This window comes from Pseudophryne corroboree, chromosome 7 (assembly GCF_028390025.1).
Source record: "Pseudophryne corroboree isolate aPseCor3 chromosome 7, aPseCor3.hap2, whole genome shotgun sequence".
NCBI lineage: Eukaryota > Metazoa > Chordata > Amphibia > Anura > Myobatrachidae > Pseudophryne > Pseudophryne corroboree.
Window position 1 is genome coordinate 428000126 of NC_086450.1, and position 11970 is coordinate 428012095.

The following is an 11970-nucleotide window of genomic DNA, read 5'->3' on the forward strand; positions in this document are numbered from 1 at the left end:
AGTCGGACAACGTGACCACAGTGGCCTACATAAACCGACAAGACGGAAGAAGAGCAGAGCTGCCATGTCAGAGGTGTCAAAAATCCTTCTCTGGGCAGAAAGGCATGCGGCGGCGATGTCGGCAATCTTCATTCCGGGTGTAGACAACTGGGAAGCTGACTTCCTCAGCAGACACGATCTCCATCCAGGAGAGTGGGGCCTCCATCCGGAGGTGTTCGAGGAGGTAACCGGTTGGTGGGGGGTTCCTCACATAGACATGATGGCCTCCCACCTCAACAAGAAGCTGCGGAGGTACTGTTCCAGGTTGAGAGACCCACAGGCGGTGGCGGTGGACGCACTGGTAACATCGTGGGTGTTCACGTCAGTGTATGTGTTCCCTCCACTTCCTCTGATACCAAACGTTCTTCAACTGTGAGAAGAACAAAGGTTCTGGCAATCCTCATTGCTCTGGACTGGCCACAGAGGGCTTGGTACGCGGATCTGCTGGATCTTCTGCTAGAAGATCCAAGGCCACTACCTCTTCGGGAGGATCTGCTACTGCAGGGGCCGTTCGCTTATCAAGACTTACCACGGCTACGTTTGATGGCATGGCGGTTGAATGCCAGATCTTAGCTCGGAAGGGTATCCCGAGTGAGGTCATTCCTACCCTGATACAGGCTAGGAAGGGGGTAACGTCTAAACATTACCATCGCATTTGGAAAAAATATGTTTCTTGGTGTGAATCCAAGAAGTTTCCTGCGGTTGAGTTTCAACTTGGACGTTTTCTCCTTTTCCTGCAAGCAGGGGTGGATATGGGACTGAGATTGGGCTCCATCAAGGTCCAGATCTCTGCTTTGTCCATCTTCTTCCAAAAACCATTGGCTGTCCTCCCTGAGGTTCAGACCTTTTTGAAAGGGGTTTTGCACATCCAGCCTCCCTTTGTGGCACCAACGGCACCCTGGGATCTTGATGTGGTATTGCAGTTCCTGCAGTCTGCTTGGTTCGAGCCTCTGCAGGAGGCTGATCTCAAGTTTCTCATGTGGATGGCGGTAACTTTGTTGGCCTTGGCTTCCTCATGACGCGTTTCAGAATTGGGGGCTTTATCTTGTAAAAGCCCCTATCTGATCTTCCATGAAGACAGGGTGGAACTTAGGACTCGTCCACAGTTCCTGCCTAAGGTTGTATCGGCTTTCCATATCAACCAACCTATTGTGGTGCCAGTGGCTACTGACTCCTCAATTGCTTCAAAGGCCTTAGATGTAATGAGGACTTTGAAGATTTATGTGAAGAGGACGGCTCGTCATAGGAAAAGTGACTCTCTGTTTGTCCTCTATGATCCCAAGAAAATTGGGTGTCCTGCTTCTAAGCAGTCGATTTCACGCTGGATCAGGTTCACTATCCAGCATGCTTATTCCACGGCAGGATTGCCGTGTCCAAGATCTGTGAAGGCCCACTCTACTCGTAAAGTGGGCTCTTCCTGGGCAGCTGCCCGAGGTGTCTCGGCTGTGCAACTCTGCCGAGCAGCTACTTGGTCTGGGTCGAACACGTTTGCCAAGTTTTACAATTTCGATACTTTGGCTTCTGATGACCTCAAGTTTGGTCAAGCAGTTTTGCAGGAGCCTCCGCGCTCTCCCTTCCGTACTGGGATCTTTGGTACATCCCCATGGTACTAATATGGACCCCAGCATCCTCCAGGACGTAAGAGAAAATAGGATTTTAATTACCTACCGGTAAATCCTTTTCTTGTAGTCCATAGAGGATGCTGGGCGCCCGCCCAGTGCTGCGTTTTCCTGCATTGGTTTTATAGTTCAGTACTGCCTGGTTCCTAGGTAAGTTCTGCGTTATTTACTGTTTCAGCTGTTGCTGAGTTGTTCCGGCATGTTGGCCGGATTTTCTTGTTGTGTGAGCTGGTATGAATCTTGCCACTATCTGTGTAATTCTTCTCTCGAAGTATGTCGTCTCCTCGGGCACAGTTTCTAGACTGAGTCTGGTAGGAGGGGCATAGAGGGAGGAGCCAGCCCACTATATTAAACTCTTAGAGTGCCAATGGCTCCTGGTGGACCCATCTATACCCCATGGTACTAATATGGACCCCCAGCATCCTCTATGGACTACGAGAGAAAAGGATTTACCGGTAGGTAATTAAAATCCTATTTATATATATATATATATATATATATATATATATCTATCTGTGTGGTGAGCGGCACTCACGGGACTTTCTCATAAATAACAGGACATCACCCCGTAGTAATCTTGCAACGTTTCGGTTTATTTACAAAACCGTCTTCAGGCTTACATAAACAATACAAAAATAGATCTTACCTATATACACCTATATCACCATGTGCTAATTAGTCCAGGTGTGTTCAGCCACCCCCACTTCTGCTGACATCACACGGACTGCAAAATCTTGTGTCTTAACATTAACCCTTCACCAAAGATTCACAAATCTGTAGTACAATGAAAAAAATTCCATTATGCTAAAATACTGCATTAATTCGTTGTCTCTAACACTGATGCATGTCAATAAAATTTATAAATATCAATATTCACACATCACGTATACTATCATAATGTATGTTGTTGTACAATCATTATAGCCAACTTATCACATTCACTATAGAGTTAATCATATTCAATAAAGAAAACTGGAGAAAGATAAATTTTCATTAAGACCATGGGGTGCTATTGTGTTAAGAGAATAAATCCATTTCGTCTCACAGCGTAACAGTAATTTATTGCGGTCTCCCTGTCTACGACTCTCAGGTATATGATCAATCATTTTGTATCGCAAACTTGATAGATTGTGTCCCTTGGCCTTAAAGTGTTTGGCCACGGGCTGCTCACTTACCCTCCCCTCTATAGCCAACTTGATAGCACTTCTGTGCTGTGCCATCCGCTCTCTAAATGTACAAGATGTTTTCCCTACATAAAGTAATCCACAAGGACACCTTATGTAGTACACTACAAAACGTGAGGTGCATGTTAAGCAATGATTTATTTTAATGGGTTTCCCTGAATGAGGATGATACAATGTGTCTCCTGTTTCCAGGTAGATACATGTAGTGCATCCTAAGCACCTATAATTACCAAATTTCCTTGTAAGGAAATTGGAGGATCTTGATTTGGTAAAATCTGAGATATCTGCATGGACCAGCATATCACGGAGGTTACGTCCTCTGCGGTAACATGGCATAAGGCGTTTGTCTGACAGCTCTTTTAAATCAGGGTCAGATTGTATAACAGGCCAAATTCTTTTGGCTTTTGAAGTTAACCTCTTGCTGGCCGTAGAGTATTTATTCACATATACCATAGATGTGCTGACATCTTTATTAGATCTTTCCGATTGATGCCTGGTTTTAGACACAGCCAAAGCTTTAGTCTTGGCTTGCTGCAATAATTTATTGGGATAACCCCGTTCAAGAAATCTGTGAATCATATGATCCATCTGTGCTAGTTCATCTTTTGGATCACTACAAATGCGATGTATACGAAGTAATTGGGAAAAAGGCAGACCCTTTTTAAGGGGTTCAGGGTGATGACTAGAGGCTGCTAGGTAATTATTGCAATCTGTAGGCTTCCTATACAATGAAGTAACAAAACCTGAATCAGTGATGGATACATTGACATCCAGAAAATGAATTTTATATTCCTGTATGTCATAAGTGAATTTAATATTGGGGTCCCTGGTATTGATCTCCGTCATCATTTATACAAATGCTTCACGTGTACCAGTCCACAATAAGAATACGTCATCTATATAACGAAGGAAAAAAAGTATATTCTTTTTGTAATTTTCTTTATCAAAAAATAATTGCTGTTCTAAATCAAACATGAATGCATTGGCATATGCAGGGGCCACTGGGGACCCCGTCGCACAGCCAAGCAACTGTAAATAATAATCCTTGTTGAAAAGAAAATAATTGTGCGTAAGTACTAATGACAGTAGATTAATGAAGACATTTACGTCCGGACCCTTGTACAGGTTTGGATTGTCATTAATTATTTTTTTAACTGCAGGGATTCCTCTCTCATGTGGGATGTTGGTGTACAAGCTGACAATGTCAGCTGTGCACAACCAACACCTATCTGCAGGTAAAGTTACCATATTTAATTTCTCCAAAAACACAAAACTATCTTTCAAATAAGTATTTTGATTCTGAATAATTGGCTGTAAGAAATGATCTAAAAACTTTGACACTTGATAAAACAATGAATCGCGAGCAGCGATTATAGGGCGCCCAGGAGGTTTAGAAGAATTTTTATGTAGTTTTGGTATCATGTAAAAAACCGGAACCACTGGTGATCTGATACTTAATGCCTCTACCGTATATTGACTAATCAGGGCTATTCATAATGAGATTGATTATCTGGCTGTTAATCCTGTTAAGGTATGTGATAATTTGTCATATGTTGAACGTTGTGCATTGAAAAGTTTATCAGCTCGGCAAGATATCACGATCCGCCCTGCCGACAAGGGGGGTGGGATCGTGATACAGGATTTAGAGGATTACATTGCTGAGGCTGACAAGCAGTTGTCAGACACCAGCGTATATACAAAACTGAGTTGTGATCCTACTGAGACATTCACACGTGAATTAAATCGGGTATTGCAGGAAGCGCACAATAATGGTCTGATTAGTCAATATACGGTAGAGGCATTAAGTATCAGATCACCAGTGGTTCCGGTTTTTTACATGATACCAAAACTACATAAAAATTCTTCTAAACCTCCTGGGCGCCCTATAATCGCTGCTCGCGATTCATTGTTTTATCAAGTGTCAAAGTTTTTAGATCATTTCTTACAGCCAATTATTCAGAATCAAAATACTTATTTGAAAGATAGTTTTGTGTTTTTGGAGAAATTAAATATGGTAACTTTACCTGCAGATAGGTGTTGGTTGTGCACAGCTGACATTGTCAGCTTGTACACCAACATCCCACATGAGAGGAATCCCTGCAGTTAAAAAATTAATTAATGACAATCCAAACCTGTACAAGGGTCCGGACGTAAATGTCTTCATTAATCTACTGTCATTAGTACTTACGCACAATTTTCTTTTCAACAAGGATTATTATTTACAGTTGCTTGGCTGTGCGATGGGGTCCCCAGTGGCCCCTGCATATGCCAATGCATTCATGTTTGATTTAGAACAGCAATTATTTTTTGATAAAGAAAATTACAAAAAGAATATACTTTTTTTCCTTCGTTATATAGATGACGTATTCTCATTGTGGACTGGTACACGTGAAGCATTTGTACAAATGATGACGGAGATCAATACCAGGGACCCCAATATTAAATTCACTTATGACATACAGGAATATAAAATTCATTTTCTGGATGTCAATGTATCCATCACTGATTCAGGTTTTGTTACTTCATTGTATAGGAAGCCTACAGATTGCAATAATTACCTAGCAGCCTCTAGTCATCACCCTGAACCCCTTAAAAAGGGTCTGCCTTTTTCCCAATTACTTCGTATACATCGCATTTGTAGTGATCCACAAGATGAACTAGCACAGATGGATCATATGATTCACAGATTTCTTGAACGGGGTTATCCCAATAAATTATTGCAGCAAGCCAAGACTAAAGCTTTGGCTGTGTCTAAAACCAGGCATCAATCGGAAAGATCTAATAAAGATGTCAGCACATCTATGGTATATGTGAATAAATACTCTACGGCCAGCAAGAGGTTAACTTCAAAAGCCAAAAGAATTTGGCCTGTTATACAATCTGACCCTGATTTAAAAGAGCTGTCAGACAAACGCCTTATGCCATGTTACCGCAGAGGACGTAACCTCCGTGATATGCTGGTCCATGCAGATATCTCAGATTTTACCAAATCAAGATCCTCCAATTTCCTTACAAGGAAATTTGGTAATTATAGGTGCTTAGGATGCACTACATGTATCTACCTGGAAACAGGAGACACATTGTATCATCCTCATTCAGGGAAACCCATTAAAATAAATCATTGCTTAACATGCACCTCACGTTTTGTAGTGTACTACATAAGGTGTCCTTGTGGATTACTTTATGTAGGGAAAACATCTTGTACATTTAGAGAGCGGATGGCACAGCACAGAAGTGCTATCAAGTTGGCTATAGAGGGGAGGGTAAGTGAGCAGCCTGTGGCCAAACACTTTAAGGCCAAGGGACACAATCTATCAAGTTTGCGATACAAAATGATTGATCATATACCTGAGAGTCGTAGACAGGGAGACCGCAATAAATTACTGTTACGCTGTGAGACGAAATGGATTTATTCTCTTAACACAATAGCACCCCATGGTCTTAATGAAAATTTATCTTTCTCCAGTTTTCTTTATTGAATATGATTAACTCTATAATGAATGGGATAAGTTGGCTATAATGATTGTACAACAACATACATTATGATAGTATACGTGATGTGTGAATATTGATATTTATAAATTTTATTGACATGCATCAGTGTTAGAGACAATGAATTAATGCAGTATTTTAGCATAATGGAATTTTTTTCATTGTACTACAGATTTGTGAATCTTTGGTGAAGGGTTAATGTTAAGACATAAGATTTTGCAGTCCGTGTGATTTCAGCGGAAGTGGGGGTGGCTGAACACACCTGGACTAATTAGCACATGGTGATATAGGTAAGATCTATTTTGTATTGTTTATGTAAGCCTGAAGACGGTTTTGTAAATAAACCGAAACGTTGCAAGATTACTACGGGGTGATGTCCTGTTATTTATGAGAAAGTCCCGTGAATGCCGCTCACCACACAGATATTCAAGCAAGTATCATTGCCAGAGAAGGCACCGGGCCATATCTTCATTGTGTATTAGGAGTGCCGGGCGTGCAAACGTAAATATATATATATATATATATATATATATATATATATATATACACACAGATTGAGTATCCCTTATCCAAGATACTTGGGACCAGAAGTATTTTGGATATCTAATTTTTCTGTAGTTTGGAATAATTGCATACCATAATGAGATATCAAATATTTTTAATAACTTTGTGCATTAAACAAAGTGTGTGTACATTCACACAATTCATTTATGTTTCATATATACCTTACACACAGCCTGAAGGTCATTTAATACAATATTTTTAATAACTTTGTGTATTAAACAAAGTTTGTGTACATTGAGCCATCAGAAAACAAAGGTATCACTAACTCAGTCTCACCCAAACGATTCCGTATTTCGGAATATTTGGATATGGGATACTCAACCTGTGTGTGTGTGTGTGTGTGTGTGTGTGTGTGTGTGTGTGTATATATGTATATATGTATATATATATATATATATATATATATATATATATATATTAGAATAAGAGATCCTTTTTGCGCTCTAAAATTGGACCTATACCTTTGATTGTACTCAATAATTTTATTAAGGGGCAAGCTTCTACACAGAGATGGTCCCCTGTCGAACAAGACCAAAAATAGAAATCAAGAAATAGTATATCTCTGTGGAGCGCACTTAATGACTGAAATAAATATATTTATGTATAATACAATTTAATATGGTTATATTGGTTTCTGACAAAAAGAGGATGACATCACACAAACACCCTTTAAACTTTAAAACATCTATTGCTTTTTATTGCTAAAATAATAAAATTTCAATACTGATAAAAAATGATGTACACTTTTACAATGTGTTATTGTTCATTACAGCCAAAAAATTGAATAACAACTTTTCCAAACAATAAAAGATTTTTACACTCAACGCGTTTCGTCGTATGTCGACTTCTTCAGGAGTGTTTTCTTTAGGGTGTGATCAAAAGTAAGTAAAAAGTAAAAAACAAGTATAAATAAAAATATGAAACAAAGAGGAATACTAAAATAAAAAAATAAAAAAATATATATATATATAAATACATGAGGAAGACTATGCACAAAAAATATATCTATGTCCAATTTAGCTAACATTGTAATGATTTGATTTATTGGTCTATCAAGACAATTGTTTAACTGGTTATCAAATACAAAATTGACAAAAAAATAAATAAATAAATTCACAATATCAATGTCAAAATTAGCTGGCATTGTACGGACTTAATTTATTAAAGCAATTATCCATCTAGATACCAACATTAATAAAAATTTAAAATTAATTCATAACAATTAATTTACTGATGGCTGTTTTGATGAATGACTCCACAGTAAATAAATATGGTATTACTTACTTATGAAAAGGCAATTAGTTTGAAACAGCTGTATTTTCACAAAATTATAATCCATATTTTACCTATTTGAAAATAGAAAAAACTGAAATTATAATAATTACAATAGAAATATTATTATTTTCTTTTAATAATTTGAACCATAATACTTACTAATAATTATTATGTATAATTAACTTCCATAGTTTTGTAGTATTTAATGAATCTTCCTATTTGCGACCATCCTACAATAAGATATATATATATATATATATATATATATATAATGTTGTACATATATAAGTAGAATTATTTATTTCCTCCCAAATCGGATAAAGATACTCACTGATGGTTAATATTAATCTTCCAAAGGCTTGTAATTAATTTGTCCAAATTTTTATTTAATTTACCTAATAAAAAAAAAAAAAAAACATAAAAATAATATAAACATCCCAGTTTTTAGTTTAAAACAATAAATGATTAGTTGGATATTGTAATAGAACTTACCTATAATACTTTCATATGTCCAAAAAATATATATGAGGATCCGGCAATGGGATAAATAATATTAAGCTTCTTTTATTTCCCTAATAAAGAGTGATAAAAACACTCAATATTCTGGATAGAACGTCTTGTAACAAGATTTTAAAGAAATAGCCATTATAGCTTACCAGCAGCTCTCCTTGTGTGTCCTCATACACAGAGATCCAAAAGTGGAATGAGAGCAGAGTTCAAAAACCTCCCTATTTAAGCACCCTAGCTAATTACATCACTTCCTCATCCCACTAAATTGATTGTGTAATTGTGATAATTGAGAGCAGAGTTCAAAAAATCTCCCTATTTAAGCACCTTAGCTAATTCCAACATTTCCTCATCCCACTAAATTGATTGTGTAATTGATAAGATTAAATAACTGTTTATTATTTTATTTTAATCTCTATTAAAAAATGCTATATTTAAGTTCCCATCCTAATTAATATTATCTACAGAGGCCCAATGTTAATCAAGCATACCTATTTAATACTTGTTCACCAGAGCTATACTGACAGAATAATTGATAATAAAGAGGTTTAACAAGCGCTGTCTGTGTGCGCTGTAAGCCTCCTTACAAGTATTTGACCAACCACTTAGGATAATACTGTAACTATTTATGTTATTAATTAGGTATAGTGCTAGGCAATTAGGTCCTTATTGGACTTCATTGCTCTGCACCTTGTCCACAAAATACGAGGGCACTGTTATATTGTTTTTTTTTTATTATTCACTTTTTATATATTTACTTTTTTGTAATGCCGTAATACCATTTTTTCTATCCCCCTTATTATTATTATTATTATTATTAAGACCATCATAAAACACCATTAGGAATAATTTTCATTAAAGAAACTAAAATAACATGGGTTGATTAGCAAGGTACACTGTTTAAGATCACATAAAGTCGGGTGATACATCAGGAGTCTCTATATATAAATTGGTGTTATTTACAATTAAGTTTCTCAGCAATTAGAACGTATTGCTGGGAAACCAGATGCATGTATTTATATATTAAAGCGCGTTGCTAAGATACAGGATGCACCTATCATTTCTATTGAGAACGAGGCTCGGTATACTTATACCAATACAAGTCTCGTTATCACGCGTTGCCTAGTGACGGTACGTGCGTGATGACGTATTGACGTAATTTCTACTCCAAACGAGGCTTGGGTTTATAGTTACCAAGCCTTGCCTAGTGACGGATGGGACGCCCGGAGCAATGGAAACATGCAGCGCATATAGATAGCGCTTGTTATGCCTCATTGCTTAGCAACAAACGTGTGTGTTGACGTCACGCCCTCCGTAAGGAGGCTTACAGCGCACACAGACAGCGCTTGTTAAACCTCTTTATTATCAATTATCCTGTCAGTATAGCTCTGGTGAACAAGTATTAAATAGGTATGCTTGATTAACATTGGGCCTCTGTAGATAATATTAATTAGGATGGGAACTTAAATATAGCATTTTTTAATAGAGATTAAAATAAAATAATAAACAGTTATTTAATCTTATCAATTACACAATCAATTTAGTGGGATGAGGAAATGTTGGAATTAGCTAAGGTGCTTAAATAGGGAGATTTTTTGAACTCTGCTCTCAATTATCACAATTACACAATCAATTTAGTGGGATGAGGAAGTGATGTAATTAGCTAGGGTGCTTAAATAGGGAGGTTTTTGAACTCTGCTCTCATTCCACTTTTGGATCTCTGTGTATGAGGACACACAAGGAGAGCTGCTGGTAAGCTATAATGGCTATTTCTTTAAAATCTTGTTACAAGACGTTCTATCCAGAATATTGAGTGTTTTTATCACTCTTTATTAGGGAAATAAAAGAAGCTTAATATTATTTATCCCATTGCCGGATCCTCATATATATTTTTTGGACACATGAAAGTATTATAGGTAAGTTCTATTACAATATCCAACTAATCATTTATTGTTTTAAACTAAAAACTGGGATGTTTATATTATTTTTATGGGGTTTTTTTTTTATTAGGTAAATTAAATAAAAATTTGGACAAATTAATTACAAGCCTTTGGAAGATTAATATTAACCATCAGTGAGTATCTTTATCCGATTTGGGAGGAAATAAATAATTCTACTTATATATGTACAACATTATATATATATATATATCTTATTGTAGGATGGTCGCAAATAGGAAGATTCATTAAATACTACAAAACTATGGAAGTTAATTATACATAATAATTCTTAGTAAGTATTATGGTTCAAATTATTAAAAGAAAATAATAATATTTCTATAGTAATTATTATAATTTCATTTTTTTCTATTTTCAAATAGGTAAAATATGGATTATAATTTTGTGAAAATACAGCTGTTTCAAACTAATTAATTGCCTTTTCATAAGTAAGTAATACCATATTTATTTACTGTGGAGTCATTCATCAAAACATCCATCAGTAAATTAATTGTTATGAATTAATTTTAAATTTTTATTAATGTTGGTATCTAGATGGATAATTGCTTTAATAAATTAAGTCCGTACAATGCCAGCTAATTTTGACATTGATATTGTGAATTTATTTATTTATTTTTTTGTCAATTTTGTATTTGATAACCAGTTAAACTATTGTCTTGATAGACCAATAAATCAAATCATTACAATGTTAGCTAAATTGGACATAGATATATTTTTTGTGCATATTCTTCCTCATATATATATATATATATATATATATATATATATATATTTTTTTTATTTATTTATTTTAGTATTCCTCTTTGTTTCATATTTTTATTTATACTTGTTTTTTACTTTTTACTTACTTTTGATCACATCCTAAAGAAAACACTCCTGAAGAAGTCGACATACGACGAAACGCGTTGAGTGTAAAAATCTTTTATTGTTTGGAAAAGTTGTTATTCAATTTTTTGGCTGTAATGAACAATAACACATTGTAAAAGTGTACATCATTTTTTATCAGTATTGAAATTTAATTATTTTAGCAATAAAAAGCAATAGATGTTTTAAAGTTTAAAGGGTGTTTGTGTGATGTCATCCTCTTTTTGTCAGAAACCAACATAACCATATTAAATTGTATTATACATAAATATATTTATTTCAGTCATTAAGTGCGCTCCACAGAGATATACTATTTCTTGATATATATATATATATATATATATATATATATATATATATATAGTAAACTAGCAATCTGGCACTGGCTGCTAAGGTCATGGATACCTTGCTCAGGTGCCCTCCTAAGAGATAGCACATCCCAAATGCAGTAGAGGGAGTAAGGCGGCA

At 35.9% G+C, this 11970-nt stretch overlaps 1 protein-coding gene and 1 long non-coding RNA gene across 4 annotated transcripts in view; one reads left to right on the forward strand and one right to left on the reverse strand.

Annotated features, from left to right (window-relative positions):
* Positions 1-8958, reverse strand: part of LOC134945517 (mesothelin-like) — a 79057-nt gene extending 70099 nt beyond the window's left edge. Inside the window, exons 1-5 of one of the 3 annotated variants that reach the window (XM_063934857.1) lie at positions 8830-8958; positions 8666-8745; positions 8505-8568; positions 8333-8403; positions 8183-8244 (exon numbers count right to left, since the gene is read on the reverse strand). In XM_063934857.1, the coding sequence (XP_063790927.1) occupies positions 8183-8237 (55 nt within the window). In that variant the 5' untranslated portion in view covers positions 8238-8244; positions 8333-8403; positions 8505-8568; positions 8666-8745; positions 8830-8958. The remainder of the gene's footprint in view (positions 1-8182; positions 8245-8332; positions 8404-8504; positions 8569-8665; positions 8746-8829) is intronic. The other 2 variants (XM_063934858.1, XM_063934859.1) reach the window with 2 other exon arrangements.
* Positions 8959-10303: 1345 nt separating this feature from the next.
* On the forward strand, positions 10304-11699 carry LOC134943824 (uncharacterized). The gene is made up of 6 exons (XR_010181776.1): positions 10304-10432; positions 10517-10596; positions 10691-10754; positions 10842-10912; positions 11001-11066; positions 11506-11699. It is a non-coding gene; the product is annotated as an uncharacterized LOC134943824 (long non-coding RNA).
* The last annotated feature ends 271 nt before the right edge of the window (positions 11700-11970 follow it).